Source organism: Lichenostomus cassidix, chromosome 4A, assembly GCF_008360975.1.
Source record: "Lichenostomus cassidix isolate B80296 chromosome 4A, HeHo_3.0, whole genome shotgun sequence".
NCBI lineage: Eukaryota > Metazoa > Chordata > Aves > Passeriformes > Meliphagidae > Lichenostomus > Lichenostomus cassidix.
In genome coordinates, this window is record NC_139485.1 from 6634688 (window position 1) to 6656959 (window position 22272).

The 22272-nt window shown below is 40.6% G+C and overlaps 1 protein-coding gene across 3 annotated transcripts in view; it reads left to right on the forward strand.

Annotated features, from left to right (window-relative positions):
- Window positions 1–22272, forward strand: part of AFF2 (ALF transcription elongation factor 2) — a 358249-nt gene that overhangs the window by 311571 nt on the left and 24406 nt on the right. For all 3 annotated transcript variants that reach the window (XM_085060296.1, XM_085060294.1, XM_085060295.1), the window contains exons 10-16: window positions 5425–5587; window positions 6106–7125; window positions 9170–9294; window positions 15099–15333; window positions 17214–17353; window positions 17900–17963; window positions 21282–21418. In XM_085060296.1, the coding sequence (XP_084916422.1) occupies window positions 5425–5587; window positions 6106–7125; window positions 9170–9294; window positions 15099–15333; window positions 17214–17353; window positions 17900–17963; window positions 21282–21418 (1884 nt within the window). The remainder of the gene's footprint in view (window positions 1–5424; window positions 5588–6105; window positions 7126–9169; window positions 9295–15098; window positions 15334–17213; window positions 17354–17899; window positions 17964–21281; window positions 21419–22272) is intronic.

Below are 22272 nucleotides of genomic sequence, written 5' to 3' on the forward strand. Positions count from 1 at the left end.
GATGTATTTTCTTCTCAGACACAAAGCAAAATTCATCTCAGTCCCAACGCAGTGCCTCAACAGGAAGATCAAGCACTCTGTCAAGTCTGTAGTCAGTTTTCCAGCATAGGCCTTGCCCTTTCCAGATTTCCTTGGTTGAATTTTCCCTAAATATAGGCTTGTACAGTAAAGCAACCTTTGTGGAATGCTGCTTCTAGTGGAAATACATTGCCAGCATGGATCTACTGTTGACTCACTGGTCAGTTCCCATCTACAATTTCCCACTGCCCAGCAATGCTCTGCTTTCTCTAAGTTTACATCTTGATTTCTGAGTAGAGCAGTGGAACAAGTGGCCAATTCATCATTACCCTAAAAAGGAAGGGTTGGAATGAATAAACCTATTGTTGGAGAGCACCATCTATTTGCCAAATTCTCCTCACAGCAATTAACATGACTACATCTAACTGGTAAAGGGTTTAGGGAGAAGGCCTTCTCAACAATTTTTGTTCCTTGATGAGTTTTACTTCTGTAGTCTGAATTATACCTTTTTTTTTTTTTACATCTGTATTTACAAGGTTAAAAGTTTATTATTTTTCTTATTAGAGGTTAACAAGTTTGAGTATTTCACATTATCTTTGTTGTAGCTACCAGGTTTAATTTTGAAGATCATTTATAACAACAGTAGAGTAAATAACATCTTTAAAACAATATAATGGTCTGGATGACAAGAAGAAAAAAAAAGCATAATCCACATATCAGGCCTTTGGTTTTCTATGCAACATAATGATCCAGACACATAATAATGCCATGTCTGCTTTAATTGGCTTTGGAAAAATAACCTGTGAATTAAAAAACAGACAAGTACCAGGGTGACATTTGAATCTGGGCAGATCACCAGGACCAGTGAAGTGCAGGGAAAGATGGTGTGTGATGAGGTCGGTGCAGCTCCTCACCAGGAGCCAGCAGCAGCCACACACCTGCAAGTCTCAGCTGCTCTCTAGTTAAGTTTGAGCTCAGCAAGAGCAAAAAACTACTCCAGGTACTGGTGGTACTGCTGTTTGTCCCCTCCTGCAAGGCATTTCTCATCTCACACTTTGTGGCCGTGCTGGGCACAATCATCAGGGACAGGGGAAATGCTGTGTGCTGCAAAAAGCACAAGAAGGGAGATGGGTGAAAGTGCTGCAGATGAGCTTCCTTCCAGATCACTTCCAGATGTGAAGGTCTCTTCTGTCAGAAAGGATCCCGGCTTGCCAGTCTGCAGGCAGCTCGAGACATCCTCTGATGACCTTTGCAAGGGACAGAGCTGTGGTTCCCCTTCCCCTGTATTGGGGGTGTCACTCCAGGGCTCTCATCTCCACAGGAGGAGCTCCCTGGAGAGGGGTGAGCAGCCCCTGCTCCATCTGGCCTGAGTCACTTGTGCACCTCTGCTCCCAGCCTGCTCAGGGCTCTGGGTCAGGGCAGAGCACGTCTGACTGCCTGCAGGACTCAGCTCCAGTGCTGAGCACAGGGCTTGGAAAATGAGGAGAGCAAACTTAAAAGGAGGGCAAAACTGATGTTTCTATTAACTGCAGAGAGGCCTTGCACTTGGAGAATGTGACAGGCCCACACTGAGTATGAGGATGACTGTAATACCTCTGCTGTTTGCTCAGTGTGTTTGCATTGCAAGCTCTTTGGCCCAAGGACTGTGCCTCATCATGTATTTACACAGATCCAGCACAGCGGGTCACTGCTCTCAGTAGGGGCCTCCAATCTCAAGTGATAATAATGAACTGGCTTTCTTCTAAGTGTTATTTACCCAAACAATGCTGTGTTTCATTGTGCAGCATTGTTTTTATTAATTTTTTTTTCAGTTCACATGAAATAAAAACATTGTCCACCCAAACACTGAGGAACAATATGAGTGCTCATCTCCTGCTGGGAAATAAAAATTCAATAGTTTCAAATACCAGTCCTTTCTGCCCTCTTTAGTCACTTTGAGGACTTGTGTCTGATGATAAAATGCTTTAAATCCATTTTAAACCTTGTCTGGACTGGCATTCCTTGTCTGGATCTTAGCAACATAACAAAGCTTGCTTTGAAAGTCTCTTGGAGAGGCAGCCCCCAGTTCATGTAGTTGATACCTATGTGAGGAAGCTCAGTTTATTTGTATAACAGCTGCTTGAATTACAGAATCTAGCCCAACATCTTTCAAAACATGACTGAACTTTAAATCTGCAGAAATCTCCAGGAAAAGCACAAACCAAGTGTTTTTTTAACTAAGAGATGCATTTTATTTAAGGAAAAAAGTCACAAAAGGCAATCCAGAATATCTACTATTTAGTGGAAGCAAAGAATGGGTTTTTTCATGCACTTGCTTGTGAAATATGTGTGTACTTTCTTCTCTGCTGAACTGCATTGTAAGAGGTTGATTGTGCTTGTAGCTATGTACAAGATCTCTCTATCTTTAGTATGGTGAGATGCTAGGAAAGGCATTTTGGGTCTTATCTGATTGTTTTACAAAGCATGCACAGTTGCTCTCAACCCAAACTACATGATGAAAATGAATGCTTCTACTTTAGTAATGAGGATCAGCAATGATGCCTTCAGCATGAAACTGCCCAGTGTAGCCAAGGCATAATTTTATTATCCCAGATGAAAGACAAATATGACCTCATTGTATTTTGTATGAAAAACATTATTTTGAGCCTGTCTGGTTTGTGCAAGCTTGCTAAGCTGTTTTACTCAGTAATGTTTGGCACATGGCAGCTTTTTCTGGGGCTGATGTGCAGAAAGAAAGAAAATAAGGCCAGGTTGGAGCTGCTATTTCCATGATTTTATTCTTGCCCTTTGAGTTCTTTGTCACACAGTTGCATTCTGCTCCAGAAAAACTCCTGTGGTTTTGTAAGCACATCCCAGCTACAATGTTAGTCCCAGAGTGCTAAGAGAAGCAGGTAGTATTTAAAGGGTGGAAAGGTCTGGCAGGGGCACTGCCGTGTCCTTCTTTGATCTAATATAAGAGGTGTTATTCTTTACATCAGTTACCTTAATGAGAGCAGACATGGCAGCCTTGACAGCAGAGCATGTCCTTAGGCAGATGTGCACAGATGTGTGTGCAGCCCCTCATACACCCCTCTGTGTTGCCTGGGATAAACCACCCCAGGCAGGAAGCTTTGTCCCTGCAAGAGTCTGGTGGGTTTGTGCCCTGCCAGGAAGGTGTGTGAATTCCCTGCAGGCTCTGGGGGTTGTGCCTGTGCCTCACCAGACCAGGGCTTGGGGAACTGGAGTTTCCAGCAAGGATAAAATACTAATATTACCAACTTCACTTCCATCCTGGGGTGAAAACAGAATGAGAGAAGCTCTCAGATTTAGGGGAAAAGTTGTTTTTAAACTAAAACTTCATTCTTCTGATAATTCCATAAATAACACTTTTTTTCAAGGCTGATGCTTCATTCAGGTGTTGTAGAATGGAATTGACATGTTTGTGTCCTCAGTTTGGGATCCTTGTAGTGTTTTCTATTTTATTCTTCTTGAAAATATTTGCTATGAAATAGGAAAGCTCAGTTTTCATCTAGTATTAATGTTTTCCAAGGAGAAAATAAAAGACCAAAATTTCGAGATATTTGATGTGAAAGGCAAACACCCTTACAAACACATTTCCTTTTTCTCCACTCTCGTGTCTCCTTGTTTACTATTAAAAAAAATTGCATGAAAAGTGTTTTCTTATACTTTCTTGAGCTTCACTGAAAATGAGGAATAAAGGAAGAAATACAAGTGCACAAATGGTTTTCAAAAATAATTACATTAAATACAAAATATGAGATCCATTTTAATTCAGCAGTGGTTAGTTTTCCATAATAGTTTTGGAAATGCCTATATGTTTTCATCATCTGTTCTTTAAATTGCCTATTACTTCCAGTTGAAATTTTCTAGGTAGCTCTACTTGAGTCAGTTGAGTAAAGAGTCTCCAGAAGAATTTAAAAAACAAAACAGTGTATGGACTTAATGAGCAACAAAGTTAGTGATCAGTAGCAATTACCCAAGTGAGTAATTTTGTTTCATTAATGCACCCTAAAGCACCAAGCTGTTTTGGCAATGGGCACTGCAGGGCCATTGCAAGGCTCAAAGAGACAGTTTTGTTACCAACTGCGGTGTAAGCGATAGGTTTTACCAACAAGGAGGGAAAGAAAGTAGCTTAGTGGAAGAAGAAAATGAAGCCCATCTATTATTGTCACAGAAGCCAATGGCAATACTTATGAAGATTCTAGGAGAGCAGGGTCACACATCAGTTTGTTCTGCCTTTTTCTATTTTTTTTTTCTGGCTTTTCCAGTTTCTTGGTTACTGCGCATTTTTAAGAGGGCATCTTGATGCACAGAGCATCTTGGTTTGAAAAGGGAAGCAAAGCATCTACCTGACTTAGCTGGATCCTTCTTGGAGGAAAATAGAAAAGCAGATAGCAGAAACAGAGGCAAAGCTGTATTATACCTTGTAGGCATCTCTGGATCACTCAATATGGGACACACACAGTGTATGATGTATTAAGGTGAAGTATTGAATATCCATAAAGGCATACTAGCAAATGGTGTCAATTTTCAAACACTTTGCTTTGTCAGCTTCACAAATTTAAAATCAATCATCAAAAAGTCCCTGTATAGATCAGCTGGAAAGACATAAAACCTTATGGTTATCTCCCTGACAAAAAAGTTGGAATTAAAGATGAGTTTATAAAGACTCAGACAGGCAGAATTCTGTAGTGCTAAAAGCTGGGGTCATCTGACCTCTCAGATTAGAAACAAATGCTGAGGAAAAACAATGACGCCCAGTGCACTGCTAATAAATACATCTTGGAGTACAGTTGAACACGCAGAAAAAATAGATTTCACAGAGAGGCTTATTTTCAGCATGAATGCTATTTTCTCAGTGCATTATCATAAATATGAGAAGGAAAAAAGCTATAAATAAAAAATTCTTGGGCACTCCCTGGAGACTTGTCAAAAGGACATAGTTTTTGTACACTGTAGTGTAAAAGTATTCATTAAAATAAATTTTTAAAATGTCCTGTCCAATATTACTTGCCTGATGTCCTTCCTTTGATCATAAATTATAAATGAACTGGCAAAAAATGAAGAAGCCATGATTCCATTAATGAATTATTTAAGTGTGATTGTTAGTTTTTGCAATCATTGGCCTAATAAGCTCAGGCTTATGACACTGAAGTGTTTCTTACTGCAGGGAGATGATGATGGTAATGTTATTAACATAATCAGTGCATCCCATGAGTCAAACCCACCCAGCTCCACTGGTGGCTCTGTGGTGGCACAGCCCTGGAGCTGTCATGGCTCTGTGCTGCAGGAGAGGGAGGTGACACTGAGGACATTCAGTTTGAACAGAGCTCACCGGGGTGGCTCCCCCAGGGCAGCGCTTGCAAAAAGCCAGGAGAGCTCTAAGAGAGGATCTTGTCCCCGCAGCAGCCTGCCCGTGCCAGCGGCACACGCCACCGGCTTGGCCCATTCCAGCGGCGGCTCCGGCAGCTCCAGCGAGTCCGAGAGCAGCTCCGAGTCCGACTCCGACAGCGAGAGCAGCTCCAGCGACAGCGAGTGCAACGAGGAGTCACGCAGTGCCACGCCAGAGGTAAAGCCTCTCTCAGCTCTCCCGACAGCGGGAAGCATGCACGGGAGCAAAATCCTGCTCCCTGTTAGGGGGTGTTGGAGTTCCGTGCTGTTTGATGCTGTTGACTTCTTTTGCCTTTACTGTTTCACGTGTATGACCCACATACTCATCCTAGCTTTTGGAAGAATCTTTCTGGCCTACATTTGAATTGCTTTAAAGAAATATTTAGATTTATGCCAGCAGCTAGAGAAGATTTTATTGACACAGTATTCAGCTGGGACTAAGGAAAGGCAACATGACAAAACTATGTCTTCAGGGACTAGCTAAACTTTTTAGTTGTATTAAATTTCTCCAGGGCCATGTTGTAAACCAGATAAGGAAGCCTAATTAACCATAAATACTCCATAAATACTCCCATAAAACTAGCAGTCACCACTAGTTGACTGGAATGAAAGGGTGTGTTAAAAAAAAGTTCTCTTATAAAAGGAAAAGCACTGCTTCTGTCTGAGATTTGTTCCTTGTCATCCTTCAATCCACAGCCCGAACCCCCCTCAACAAACAAATGGCAGCTGGATAAATGGCTAAATAAGGTGAACCCCCACAACAAGCCCATCATCAACAATCAAAATGAGCCTCACAGCGAGAGCAGCTCCCAGGCCCAGAGCAACCAGCAGGCTGAAGGGCCAAACAAAGGGAAGCTCAGCAGCAGCCTGCCCCCGACCGATTCCAAAGACCGGGCAATCCTTAGTCCCATCCGAGAGAAAGCCAAACCACGGGTTGCCCAGAAAACCCCAGAGGCAAAAAGCTCCAAGCAGAAGTCACCAGCTCATAATGAGCCAACTTCACAAAGGACTACTGGGAAAAAGCAACCCAAAAAGGTAGAAAGGACTTCCAGTGTAGAAGAGTATAACTGGCCCAAACCAAATAATACCAGCAACACTCCCAAAGAAAAAGACACACAGGAACCCCCCGAGCAGCCAAAGGTTCGAACTAAAGCAGCAGTTGGGAAGACAGCTCCAAGGAAAGAACCACGAACTAGCACAGGTCTCACTTCAGAGAAGAAAAAGTACAGAGGCCCCAGCAAAATTGTCCCGAAGTCCCGGGAATTCATTGAAACCGATTCATCCACTTCTGACTCAAACACAGACCAGGAGGAGAGCCTGCAGGCCAAGGTGCTGCCAGCCTGCACTGGCTCAGGCAGTGGTGTCAAAGTGAAGGACTCTGGCAGTAACATCCTCAGCGTAAGTAGCTTAACGAGCAATGGCAGCAACACATCCATTGACCAGACCAGCAATGACCTGGAGGAACAGCTCTTTTCTCCTATCCCAATCGTACAAAATGAACTTCTGTCCCCACTGAGGGAATATGAAGAACTCAAATCTCTGTGGGTGAAAATAGACCTTAGTTTACTCTCTAGGATACCTGGACAGGAAACTTTTGAGACCACATCTGTGAAAAGTGAACCAAGAGAAACGAATGTGAAACATAGGCGACCATCTCGAGAGTCCCCCACCCCAGCAGCTGAAAAACCCTCCACAAAATCCAAAAGGAAACACAAGGTAAGCCATTTTCATCGTTTAAAGGGAAGCACTTGAGTTTCTGGGCACCCTGGAGGTCAGGACCACAGGCAGTGATTCCTCACTGCACCTGCTGTGGGGCTGTGGGGAGGCATCACAGCACTGAGGCTTTGTTGGTTTTACAAAGGACAGACATCTACAAGTGCACTACAAATTAACATCAGAAACTAGTAAAAAGCAAACCCCAGCTGACAAAATCAATAAACAATGTATTTTTTGAGATTTGTCTTACAAGCTGTTCCACTGTATTTGCTTACTCACCTATTAGTTTAATCTGCAGAAAGTGATGAGTTAGTAGAGTTTTAGCCACATTCAGAAAATGTGACTTCTATTTGGAAGGGAGGGGTTTATTGTCTGCAGAATTATGGCATTTTCACCACTGGTTTAAACAGGCTTCATCAAAGTCAATGGAATGGTGCTTGCTTATGCTCCTGGTGAATTTAGTTTTTATATTGTTTCGTGGTATAAACAAATGTGATTCATAGAAATATAATTTACTTAACTAGCTGCTTTCTCTACAAAGCTACCTGAAAAAGCAAATATATTTTGACTGAAGGCATTATGTTTTATCATGTGTTTTATGTTATTTATGCCCAAGGGTATCCTATCTTGTGGGATATGACATTGCACTTCAAACTAAATGTGTTTTCAGAAAAGAAACTGAAGTTTTATATCCTAAATGAATTTTTGTAGTCAGTTTTCCAGCTGAAATGCTTGTGCTCTGGTCTGCCTGTGAAAAGTCATCAGAGTGTATTTTTTTATATCCCAAATTTTATAAATCATTGTGAATGTGACTTCATCTGTCTGTTCTGGTGGACTTCTTGAAATCCTGAGTTTGAGCATTCCAGTGGTAGGAGAGAATTAAAGCAAGGCAAAGACAGATGATGCCAGGCAGACACAGGGTCTGCACCCCTGCCTAAATGAGTCACTGCACTGGTTCCTTCCCTGTTGAATTAAGTGGAAATAATCACATGAGTAAACTCAGCAGGTTTTTGTTCAATTTATATTCTAGCTGCACACTACAGAGATGCAAGAAGGAAGGAGAAAAAAAAGAGGAAAGAGATGTACACCATGTTTCTAAGTACACCAGGGTGCATATTAATTATAACAATAACAATCCTTGCTGGGTAACTTAGTGGACTGTCTGTACCATGATTAAAACACAAGTGTAGTAAAGTGAGGGTTCCCCAGGAAGAAAAAAAAATAAGGGGGAAATATGAAGGTTGGAACCTCATAATTTCTTTAGCTGAGACTTTGAATCAGAAAGTAACAAAATGCAGACTCTTGCTCTGGACCTCTGCAAACATAAGCTGGACTCTCAATCAGCCCCTTCAGTTGCAATACAATTGTTCACTGCTACCCAAGGGGAAACAAGCCAATTAGGATGACTTGAGGGTATACCAACAGTTAAAGCAGGGTAGGGAAAGACTAATTTGTGTTTCTAAATCATGCTATTAAAAGATTTATTTTAGCCATCTACTAGTGGGCTTGAAGGCTGATATGAAGGTTCCAGTGACAGAGCAATAATCAGCTTTGCTTGTATCATCCTAGTTCAGGCACAAAAGTCATGCATCAGGGAGTCTTCCAAAGTAAATTTCAAATGAACTATTGCTGTTAATGACTACCCCAGCTCAGTCCTCTACTCCTAGTCCTGCGAGGAATACTTACACAGAGAAGTTTTCCCATCAACTTCTCTTAGGTCATTGAGTAAAAGCTATTTACTTGAATAAGGTTTGGTGCTATCAAGTCGTTGCATCTGAATTATTAATTAAACTCCAGTGCACTACAGAAGATAACTTTAGCCCACTAGACATTTTGCTTCCTAATTATCTGCTATGTCACTTGTTATATAACTTCATGTCATGTGTTTGGAGCGCATTTCACCCTGATTTCAGGTGACTTTCACTTCTCTTAGACCAGTATTTAACTGCTTTGGAGGAAAAAGAGATTCCTGAGGTCCTCTTAGTGGCCAGTGAAGTTCTGCATAAATGCTGGATCTTTTATGCTCTTCCTTTCCTTACTAAAGCAGACGGAAAGCCTGGACACCTTTGTTGAAAGCAAGAAGCAGCGCCTGGAGGAGCCTCCAGCTTCCTGCCTGCTCCCACCTTGTATCTCTCCAATACCGAACCACAGAATAACCAGCACTAAAGAGTAAGTGGGTTTTTGACATAATATTCATGAGGGATTTAACAGTGCTTTTCCATAAATGCCTCTGCTGTAGAGTCAAATGTACTTTACAGCCCAGAGGCATGAGTGACACAGCATTGGTGTTCCCATCCATCAGGAAGAGAATCCTCATGGTTTTGGAGGAAATTCATTCTTTCTTCTGATGGACTGCAGGAATTCAGGATGCTGTCACAATCCTCGTGTACCCTTCAACCCCCTTTCAATGTTCTTTCTTGCCTCTATCACCTTTAACCTCTGTGGACAGAGAATCCTGCTAAAAATCGGGTTTATTTGTTTGCCTGGAATTAATATTTTTTAATCGTTTTCATAATAGACAGTTCCCAGTTTTATTGTACAAAACAGTGAGTTTGCCTCACGTTCAGCAACTCTTTGTTTTACCTGTCTACACAGCAGTGCCAGGAGTGACCATCCTAAGTGTCTCAGGCATGTGTGCTATGTATCTCAGCAGACACACCATCCAATAGTTTGTGCTTTTCAGAGTGTCTTTAGACATGGCTATAATGCTTGAGCAAACAGGTGCCACAGAAATAATGATTCTGATTATAGAGTCACAAGATTAACATTCTATAAATAGCCAAAGAGTCCAATTCCCTTCTGTTACCAATTTTGTGCTTTTATGATTTTGAGATGAGGTACTTCCTTCTGCTTCGCACTAGGATAAGCAACGAATCAAAATCAAGATGTGCTTCTGAAAACAATTTCAGGGTAATAGTAGTTAAATTTAGATGAAGTTCAAAAATAATTTATTAAATAGCGCAATAATTTTAAATTCCTTAAAGAAAGTTGAGCATCATTTTATTTATGCTGGTGTCATTGTGGAGTAATTTCAGTCCTTAAACTAGGCCTTTATTCAGCCACTGAGAAAATCAGAGTTGGAGTCTGGAAAAGGAAGATGAGTTGAAAGTCACAGTGAGATCTGTAACATGTACATTTGATAAACATCATGATGGGTGTTGCCTGATTGTCATTGCTGGAAATACAATGAACAGAGATATATTGAAGGGAGAATCAAGGATTATCCATCCCCAACACCTCCACAATCCATTAAAAAAAATCTTTCTATTCTTGTCACCAGCAGGCCCTAAGGATCCACCCCCAACCTGATGTTTCTTAATTTGAGCTTGTTTTCCAGGTCGTTAGTTTGATTCCTCAGAGCTTTCAACCCTTTGGTATTCTCTCTTAAAACATAATTGTGTCCATCAATAGTTGTTTCCATATGCTAGCCTTTTCTCTCATCTGAAGTTTTGAAACAAAATTTTCTGACTTCTTTTGCACTGCAGTAACTAAGAACTGGATCACACTGCATTTGTTACCAGTGTCTTCTGAGTTTGTTTGAAAAAAATGCAATACTTTTTGATAGTTCAGGTTTTCAACTCCCAGAGACATGCAACTGAATATAGATCAATATATTTCCCAAAAGACCAGGGAGTTGGATGAACTGTATGTAGACAAATTTCTAGAAATCTAAAAATTTTATTTTTAAGCAGTCAGAAGTGGTTTTGTTCTCCGGAGGGTTGAGTAAATTTTTAAGGGGAGACAGAAGAAAGGCCACTGTTCAAGGCCATGGGGGAAAATAGCACTTCAGGGATAAAAGGTTGATAGACAGGCTTTGCTGTTTGGTCTTTTATTCCCAAAAGTTCTAGGTTTTCTTTTAGAACTCTCCACATAAGAACTTTGAGATAGGAGGGTGAGTCAGCTACAGATGTGCTGATGATCTTCACCCCTTAAGGAGGTGTTAAGTCCCATGGTGGATGTTCTCACTCAGTAGGAACCTTAGATCTCTCCTGTTAGAGCTTGATCCCTGTGCCAATAAGCCAAATGCCCCAAGGCAGACACTGGAGACTTTCATTGGGCTTTTTGATAGGTACAAGAGTGTTTTGACAGAAAGACCATGATCTCTGGGCCAAAATTTGGAGCCATGCAGGAGTCTGGAGGAATCTGCAAAAGATAGGTCACACCTGTGCTTTCACAGCTCCCATTGTCTGCCTTGCTGTAGTTTAGGCATTTGGATACATTTCTCTCATTATCTTTCCCTAAATATATGGGCTCAGTAGAGCAAGCAAAGATGCACAATTAATTTTTAAAGGGTCGCATGTCTAATAAGGGCAATTATATGCCTAATTTCCACAAGTTTCCATGACTACATGTGGAGTTTGAGTTTAGAAATTCCAAATGGTCAGTTATGAACTTAAAATGCATTTGCACAACCAGAGAGAGGGTTTGTATTGTGTAGTCATTGCATAAGCCATCGTTACCTCTCTGTTCCTTCCCTCAATCTCTGGGACTGGTGCCTTTTCCTAAATCTGACCTGACACTTTAAATATACTATTCAAAGTATTGCCACTGTATTTTCCTTATTTGTGGTACTTACAGCAAGTGAAGAAATAGATGTTTCAGTGTTTTCATAGGAATGCCTTGAAACACTGCTCTGAAGCTGAACTTTTGTCAGATCAGCTACTTACTTTGCAGCAGAGGATTATTTATTTATATTTACTTGTTTGACAGAGCCAATTTAATTTAAGCATTAATTGTATGTGCTGCTGAATACCATTTATATCTGAATGTTTGAGTGGTAGACCCAGTCCAGACAGCACTACTCACCAGTATTTGGCTTTTTGTAGCAACACAGGGAGTTATTTGCTGATGCAAACTGTGGGTCAAACTGGACTCATACCAATGAAACATGCCCACCATCTACCAGGCATGCTAGAAGTCTGTTTGAGGCAAGTGTTTCTGTTTTTCGAAATTTCCTGTTCCCTTTTGTTTGACCTTTAGTTGAAGATGCACCCATACTTGGCAATCCATATTATTCAGTCACTTGGGCAGTCACAGCAGCATTCACTGGGGCTCCTTCATGGCACAGGCAGCCCTCACATCTGTGACACTGACTTCAGCTCCATTCAGGTGCTGCCATGTGGTCCAGGCTAATGTGGGAGTGACCTTTCCCTGCAAAGCCCTGCAGAAAACCTGATATACCATCACTGTGCAGCATTTCATTGTGGACCAGGGAGGCAAAGGAAAGCCAAGTGGCTGCTATAGACTGTGGCTTTGTCTCACTAACAGGCCACAGATAACACTGCATACCACAAGGAGTGGATAAAGAAAGGGCAAAGAAAGGCAGCTTGAAAGATGAGAGTAGCTGGAAATTCTCCCTTCTTCATGCACTGACCTCTTGTTGCCTGCTTGCTTGCTTGCTTGCTTTCTGCTCTAAAAGCAACCAGCCTGGGAAAAAAAAAAAAAGCAGATGGAGAACCTTCTCCTTCTTTGATAATTGGCCTTTTTTAGACACAAAAGATTAAACCCTGCAGCCACAAGACCATCAGTTCTGCTTGTAGTTTTGCCATGCACTTTTATTGTGTTTCTCCCTAGATTTTAAATATGTTTTAACTAACAATCATGTCAGCAAATTAAACCATTGAGTCTCGGTAATTATTGCAATAAATTCATTCAAAATTAGCGATTCCTGCAATCAAAGACCAGTTTCTTAGGCCATTAACAGCCCAAAGCAAAGTGACAATCTGGTTAACTGCTGGTAACAACCTATTTCATGGAGGTTATTGTTAACATAAATGCTTTAGCATAAATCTGAGGGAGGTAACACTGCTAAATAAATTATCAGCTTAATTCCTGCAAAAACTCATAGGATTAAGTGGGCAATAGAGGGAGAAAAGAAAAAAAAAAGACAACAGGCAATTAAAACTGTAATGGGGGGACGCTGCATTAAATGTAAGTTGTGTGGAAAAAATGTTCTCCAGTGCATTTTCTTTTGTGGTTAAGTCTTCCAACCCATAGAACGATTTATGTGCCAGAGTTGAGTAGCTGCACCTACTCCTTAGTTTGCCTCATCTTCTGTTGAGCCCAAAAGATGAAGTGAACTGTTGACATTTTAAACAGTGAAGAGCTCCAAACTCCTCCATGCACAGTGGCATGGAAAAACAATTTGCTCTGTGCTCCCACCCATGAGTGCATGTTCAAGGTTCCCCATGTAGGGTATGTGCTTGGGAGGCAGAGGTTTGGGTTCTGCTCCCGGTTGTTTCATTAACTCTCTGCTTTGCTGCTGCACAATCCAAGAACACAGGCAGGCTTTGTCAGGACAGTGCTCACCCTCCTTTGGAAAACCTTCCTCTGGAAAAAGTTCAGAGTGTTGCTGTGCTCCAAGTATGGTAACTTGTCTGGGTTCCAAGATGCCCTTTGGGGGTCAGAAAGCAAACAGATGGAGCTTTGAGTGAGAACTTTCTGGAGAACATATTGCAGGACCACATGTGCATAAAACCAGTCTCATCGAAGAACTGCCGGTCCATCCCAACATGGTTGTTTTCCTTTGATCTTCTTCAGACCCATGTGTTTTCCAAGCAGGACAGCATCCATCCCAGTAAGGCAACATGAATTTGAGCTGGTTTCATTTCTTCAGTCTGAAGATCTTTATTATCCAACAGTTTGAAATAAGGTGTTTTTAACTCTGCTTCAGTTGAACTAATGTAGTTTTGGGTAGAGGAGCTATAAAACATGAGTTTGTTTGATTTCACTCTGTGGTTTCACAGATAGGGCTAAAATATTTCTGTATCACCAAAGATCCAAAGTAGGGCAATGACCACGGTGTAGCTATTGATACTGTCAGTGAAACTGCCAAAAAGGCCAGACTGAAATGAGAGTGCCAAGAGGAGAAGTAAGGGAACCTGGTTGCCTTCTCCCCTTTCCCAGGTTACTTTGAGGCAAAGTAGATCAATAATTCCTGACACTGACTGAAAGTGGGAACAAAACATAAATTCTTCTTGACTTAATTTGTTATTGAAATTTTAGTCAATAATCATGAAAAGTAAATGATCATGTAGTGCAATATCAGATGTCTAACAAAAGATTAAAATTCAGGTTATCTTCATTGACTGAGCTGGGACAGTACCTGAAATAAAAATCTATGAGTAGATTAACATGTTAAGCAGTCAGTGAGGTGCTGGGTTTGTTTTTTTCTTTTTTGATGAATTTGAGTGGAGAAAGGTCTACCAGTTTGCTGGGGCGTTTTTCTGGTTTTACTGTGTATCACAGCTGCCATTTCTGGCCAGCTAACGATTTCTGTACATAAAACAGACAATAGATTATCATATTACTTGAGCTTTCATGTCAAAACCACATTCATTTTCTGAATCACGTTCAATTCATCAACCAATATTTGCTCAAGGGCTTTTGCCAGCTACAATGTATCATTTTAATATAGTGTTGAACATTGGTTTTATTCTAGAGGTTAAATAATTATTAGCTTGTTATTGTTATGGTTATCATTTTGTAGTTGTTATAAATTCTATTTTTGGTTCACATGCTGCCATTTGCTATTTGGGTTTTTTTGCAAAGGTTGCTTATGTGGGCCGTAATCCACTTCTTAAAACGATGCTTAATGTTAAACACATAAATAGTCATACTTGATGTCAAAGAAACTAACCCTGTGCATAAAACTTTCCAGCACTTTGCTGAGTCAGAACCTCTATGACCTCTCAAATGAAGACTGACTCAAATTAGCATTTAAATTGGGTGCAATTTGTACTAATGCACTGCAAGTTGTCCTCCAAAGCGGAAGGTTTCTGCAGTCATTGAAAAGGCAGAGGTGGCTCTTCTGTTTTCACTGCTGTCCCCTCGTGACTTACCTCGGAGGGCACAGCACTGCAGGACAGATTGGAGGGCAGAGCTGGCTTCCCAGTAAATAAAATCTAGAGCTTTGTGCTGCAGAGGATTAACCAATATTCTTGAAGTGCAACTGGTTTTTCTCTGTGTCGCAGGAGCAGCAGTAGCTCAGTGAAGAAGGTGACAAAGAAAAGAGAAGAGAAGCTGTTCCCTCCTCCTCTGTCCCCACTGTTGGACGAGCCTGTGCACCGGCGGCACAGCAGTGACAACAGCTCCTTCAGCCAGGAGCCCCCTGTCACAAACACCTCACAGACCAGCAGCTCTTCCTCCTCTGTTTCTAAACACAGAAAGAATGAAAACAAATCTTCTTCTAACCCCAAAGGAATCTGTGTAAGTAACCAGCCTCAGTTGGTGTTCTGTTGGATATTTTTTTCCTCGCAGTATCTAAGTGCTAATGCAGCCGCACTCCAGGGCAGTGTGGAGTGGATCTTTGCAGAGTGAGGCATAAGCAGCTCTTGCAAGCTCCATTTTTGGGTCAGCATTAGGCATCTACTTGGTGTTGTCTATCATTCCCTGAAGCACCTGGTTCCTGAGCCTCAGAGCAGAGCCTTTACAGCCACCAACTAGCTGCAGTCAGTCCCTTAACTCTGTAGCTACACCACACATTTTGAAAATAAAACTTCAAGAATATCACTTGAATAACTGCCCCAAATTCTCAGCCAGAATTAAGCACTGTAGTTATACTGAATATTATGGCCTAAACTGGACAGACAATAACAATCTAATAAAAGACTACATGGCCATAGCACACAGCATGATAATAACTTCTCTCAGGTTCGCAGGCTCACAACAGTGAAGTTTATTTACCCCTAATCTCCATTAATTCTGTGTAAGCTTTTAGACACTGTGTAAATAGGGGTTTTTTTCCCCTATTGAAAAATACCACTTTGTTAGGGCCATCTCCCCATCAATGGTTCTCACATAGACAGTTCTTTGTTGCTTGCTTTTCACAAGATTCACGTGGGTTTTTTTTGCTGAAAATACATGAAAAATAGCCAAAACTGCATAGCATTGCAAATTCACTAAAACAAAGTAAAATTTCACATTAGTTTGTCATCCTCTTTTTAGGTTAAACAGGGAAACTGTAGGGGTTTGGCCCATTTTAGAAAACAGTCCTTCCTCTAGACTTTTAAACATATCCTTACTTTTATAGTATCAAACTGTATCTTAATATCACTGTCAAAATTAACAGACAGGTAGAAAAATCTGCCACAGAAAAGGCCATGCATAGCCCCATTTTTCACAGTTCACCACTTTGAGAGAGATTGTTACCCTGCACTGTAAAACTCACAAGTTGCATTGGATCGTAGGTGACAAATCACTTCACCTTATTCATTCATCCCTGTTGCTTTCTGATATCATTGTGTCACTTCAAGCTGCGCCAGTAATACACACGCCTTCAACTGAAATCAATGCCAAAATGAACTGCATATGTCAGCAAATAAACAGTGCTATGTAAACAGCAGGGCCTCTTCCTCTCATCCCAGCATCTCTAGTCAGATTTATCCTTGGTTAATCTATTATCTTGATACGTGAAATATTTTTCCCCTAAAATATGTTAGACTTCTTTCCCTAGTTCATTGGTTCATCTGTAATTTAGTTTATCTGGTTGGGGACCAAGCTTGCAAGTTGCAATTGCCTGATTTAAAGTCTTCTGTTATGCTTCTGGTTTTAATCATTGCGAAGTCACAACTCCTGACTTCTGCTTTCCATTCTTCTCTCTGTAGCAAGAGTGAGGAAATTGTTCCCTGCTGAAATCCAGGCAGACTCTTCAGTCACATTCACAGTGAGCTCCTAATAATATAGGAAAAAAAAACAAAAGGTTACATCAGTATGATACACCTTGAAGGAAGATGAGTTTACATTTAGCCCTGATGCATTAGACTTCCCCAGCCTTGCTTTAACCTGTGTCTCTAGTCAGTAATACCATGGTATCCACCTAAAAATCACACCTAAAAGTTACTGAGTTCAGGTGAGAGACCAGTAGTGGAGTTGTACTCCCTAATTAATCTGTTAGGCTCATGTTGCCAGGAATGGAAGGGTACTTTGGTGAGGTAGCATGAACGCAGGTAGGTATAGATGAGGGCTGTTCTGTGCCTTAGCCTTTGGTTTGTTGGGAGAGGGTTTTTTGGCAGGGAGGGTGCATGTGAGCACTTACATTGTTGTAAGGTGTTTGTTTGAAATGTGAATAACAATTCTGCATTTTCTAGGAGGAAGAATCTCACAATACACCCACAGCCAACACTCTTCTTGACACCAGCCATCTAGAGCCAGACATCTGGTCTGCAATGCCAACGCTTTCCAATGGGAATTCTGAGCCCAGAAGACCCAAAATAACATTTGATGATGTGTAAGTTTTATTGACTTAGTGCTCTGTGATTGGGATTTTCCTGCAAGCAGAGCTCCCAGTGAAAGAGAGTATCTTTGATTACAGTGCTGGCATTGGGCACCTGTGTGGATAGTGCTGCACAAAGGCACACACAGTTTTAATCTTTGCAAATGAACTGTTGTCACTGATTAATGAAGATTCTGTTGATAAATGTTTTCAGATCATGAATGTTGGTTCACGGTAATTCTTCTTCATTTTTTTATTTTAGCTCCTCTAATGGAAACTTCTTATACTTAATTAGTTTAAAATATTTTTCCTTTTCCTCTGTTCAGCACACATTAATGGGTCCTTTGGGTGGCCAGTTTCTACAGTTCCTTATTTTACATTCTGGTCACCTGTTGTATGTCTGCATATAGCAGCTTCAGATTGATATCAGGTTAAGATTTAAAGAGATAAGTGGGCATATGTGTCAGAATTATTCTTTAAAGCAGTCAGCAATTTTTTCAGACAATGTTTGTCCAACTGTGTGAAAGCAAAGGCTTGAATTAATTAATTCTGTCTCTTTAGGCTTCACAATGCTGATTATTACATGCAAGAGGCTAAGAAGCTAAAGCATAAAGCAGATGCATTGGTAGGTTGTCACAGTTTTTTTTGTCACTTTTCACTATGGAGCTCAGTGTTTAAAAAATGGACATTCTGCATGGGCTCTAAAGCTTTTCAAACCAAGAGGAACCCTGCTATTGACTAAAATGTGCTTCAGATTGTGTTCCATGAACACACAGTCCACAAGTTAAACCCTGAATGCCATTCCTAACTTTTAAGGATTTGTTCCCAAAAAAGCTACTTACAATAGCTGGTGTTTCTTCCAAGGGGGAGCAACAGTCATGCTGTTCATGAAGTATGTAAGATGGTTTTATGAAAGTTGATGTGTATTTGAAATTTGTTTTTCCTATTCACTTTGAGCCTAAAACAGAAGTGTTGAAATATTCCATAGCAGAAAGACAGGCAAATCACCCCACACCCCATTATCATGTGGTAAAACTGTTTGATATTTTCAATCCAATTGTTTAAAATCTGCAACAATTCACTTTTATGTAGTACATTCATTTTTATTGCATGGTTTTAGGCTGATAAAGAAAGTCTCAACACACTTATTCCCAAAAAATCTGGCAATGAGTTAGTTCAATGCTGGGAAAGCTTTTTCTCTTGCTTTACCCCAGATGAAATTCCAGTAAGGTAGACCTAACTTTTCCAAGTGTTTTGATTTTGATAAAACTACATAATTAGTTTTATTATGTAAAAACAGATTATATTCTACCATGGTTTGTTCAATACAAACTATTGCCAGTTCTGAAATGTCCTTAATAAATGTTTGTTTTGTAGCTGGGGAATTTGCTCCTGTATGCTATATATGTTGCAGAGCAGTGGCTCATTTAGGCAGGCTTAGTGGAACTTGACTTCTCTACTTAATTTAACTAAGATGTCTAAAATGGACTGTGGCCATTCACTTTGCCCCTCAAAGAGCTGGGTGATTATTCACCTCTCAACTTTATTATTTCTGAGGGTTTTGTATGTGTATTCTATTATTCCACATTAGAAATTTTGTGCTTATAAATCAGTGTTTGTCAAAAAAAACAAACCCACCTCAAAACAATCACATGCTATGCTTTAAAAAGCAAACTGACTCCGCTGTGAGCTGAAGGAGAGCTGACATTTCAAGCTGTCTGCTTCAGCTCTGCAGCTCCCTTTTGGCTCGGGGCACAGTGTTTCCAAGAGTGCTTTCTGTGTGAGGTGGGTTCAGGGCTTTGGCACCTGCTCTGGCTGTCAGCACGGTGACAGCCATCCCTCCCAACGTGCCCCTGTACAGGAGGTGGCCTGATGGCTTGCAGCCGGCTCAGCAGAGCACGTCCAGCCCCAGCCTGGTGTCTGCAGGCTCACAACACCTCCCACAGCTGGGTGACCTTTCGACAAAACACCCGTGGTGCTGGCATAGGGATACCTGCTCCATGCTAGCAAATGTTTACAGGCTCAGGCTCCCCATGATCTCAGCATGCCCTGGCAATTCCCCTCCCTCTGAACTGGACACACTCACGAGGTGGTGACCTTCTCCCCTGCTCTCACCTTTGCCTGTGCCTGCAGGGTCAGGGCTGTTTCTTGAGCAGCACTGAGAGGAGCAGGCACAGCACATCCCACTGCTGCTTGTCACACGCAGTTTGACACCCCAAATGCCCCAACGTGAGGCCATCCACTGTGATCAACTTGTTGGCAGGCATAAATATCCGTGGACAAAGTATCTGCTTTTTCCTTCTGCTATTTAAGATCTCAAGTCCTTTTTTTTTCCCACCCAATGCAGCTGCACACAAATTATCTCCATGTAACACATTTGGTGTGCAATCCCACAGTGTTACTTGTCCTATGGAAACAATTGCTGCTGGTTACTTGGTGCTGACATGACAGAGCACAGGCAGCATTGAAAGATGTGTTGCAGTGGCTAGAAAGATAATGCATGTGACCTCAAAATGTGTCAGCAAATGTTAATGAGATTTGTGGCAGCGCTGTTCCTGAGCTTGTAGAGAAAATAGATTTCTGGTGAAGGGCAGGACATTTCATGTCTTACGGGAGTGACCCCATGGAAACCTCTCCTTGTCTGGGGCTGCAGTAAGGGATCAGCTAATTTGGGTGGGCTGCTGCAGTGGCAACTGCCTGCACCATATGGAAGAGATCTTGGAGACCTCACTGTGTTCCTGTCTGAGATGTGACGAGCTGGAGTAATTCCACCTACTCCAGAGAATCGGATCCCATTGCTGGCTCAAGCTCTGTGTCTGCACTAAATCTGCTTGCAGCCAGATTCTTTTTTTCCACACCACAAAAAGTCATCTTTGGAAGACTTTTTGAAGACATTTTTGTCTTCCAAAATGAATGGAAATTCTTTCAAAGTGAAAAAAGGAATTTGAAAAATATGCTGAGAAACAGACACTGGAATATAGAGCACTCAGAAGCATTTCCCCTTTTCTGATCATTCAGTTAATACCTTTCAATTACACAAAGGCTTTGTATGTAATCAATGTACAATTACAATTGAAATTAAAGGTGTGCAGAGGAAACTAGTTATGGCTTAGAAGGAGCCACAAAGACAAGTGCACTGGTATCTTAGACCAATAATAAATGTTATGCTTAATATGTTGTTAGAATAGGCTTCTGTTTTGTGAATGAAAACATATGCAGATGCATAAAAAATGTTTTGATAGAGACATAGAAAGACATTTTTAAATTATTTAAAGTATATTGGATCTCCTATATCAAATGCCACATTAGTAGAATTCTTACATTCAGCTATCAAAAACTGAAAATGTTAAATACTATTATAAAGTACGTACTATAAAAATGTCATATATAATATTCATTACACATAAAAAAAGAAATCAGTATGTCTAAGTCAGTTTAATCACAACCATTATGAGGGCTAAAACCTTTTGCAATAAAATCCTAGTAAAATGAAATATTAAGCACTGCTATATTGTCTCCTTTTTTTTTCCCTGCTCTTTCAGTCATCCTGTAAGTGATGAGATTTTTTTTTTGACCAATAGTTAACACAGAATGTGACATCAGCCAAACAGCATGGAGTTGTTACTTAACCCTTGCATAGTGACATTCAAACTTAGTTAATCTATCAAGGAGCAATATGGATGTACACAAACATGCTTACTGCCCTTTCTTGCCTGTGTAAATCCCTGATGTCACTGGACATACACTGACTTTCCTCTACTACATCCTACCCAGAAAAGATCTGGTAAAAGCATAGCCCCTGCCTTAATTACTGTTTGAATTAATTCTTAACTACCAGTGTCGTTTTGCTTTCATCCTAATGCTAGTGTTGCTTTGTAGAATGATGTGCCTACCTAGAAATCAAAGCTGAAGGATTTTCTTGACAGTGTCATTCCCATTTCAGCTGGAGAAGTTCGGTAAAGCAGTGAATTATGCTGATGCTGCCCTCTCCTTCATCGAGTGCGGGAACGCTATGGAGCGAGATCCATTAGAAGCTAAATCTCCATACACCATGTACTCAGAGACTGTGGAACTCATCAGGTTAATGTCCTTTCTGTGATCATTTTCATCATCTCATTTCAGTCATAATTAGAACCTGCTATGTTTTAAAAAATACCATTTCAACGTATTAATGATTTGTCCAAGGCATCTTCATCTCAGAAGTCATCATAATTAGTTCTTGCCATTTTATTAATGTCATGGAAAATTTATAATTGATGGACACTGCTTTTATAAATTATCCCCTTTAGAGGTTATAATGTGAGTGTTATAATTTGCAATATTCATAAAATTAAAATTGAAATGTAGTGGGTGGAAGTAAAGTATAGTAATTTCACTGTTTGGCAATGACACTTGTCTTTTAAAAGGTGTAGTTTTATAATTCAAAACATTAAAGGGAGTCTATCAGGATTTCTATTACAAACCCTGGTTCTAGAGGTTTAAAACTTGGCTGTTAAGTAAAAAAAGAGAAAAGCTGAAACTTTGGATACAGGATCATAGTCAGAGAGAAAGCTTCTGCATATATTGTCTTGAAAACAGTGTATTTTTAATGTTAAAGGAATGTGAACCAGCTGAATTAATTTTAATACAGTTTTGTAGACTCGTAGGCTAGAATATGGATGAGAAAGCCTTTACACACTAATAAAATGTCTGAATTATTATTCTAAAATCTGCTACTGTTCCTTATAGCTGTTTCATAGTGTTGGCTCCGTAGAAATAATAGTCTCCTGAGTAACTAAGTTTGCTTTACTTGAGCAAATTATCAAAGTGAAATCAAGCAGGATTAAATTTACCTGTAAGTAGAGCAGCAGGATTTTTCCTCTTCACTGTGATGCACCTTCCTTTCTCCAGTGTATGCTGGGAATATCCTTGTTAATGTCAGTGTAATTACTGGC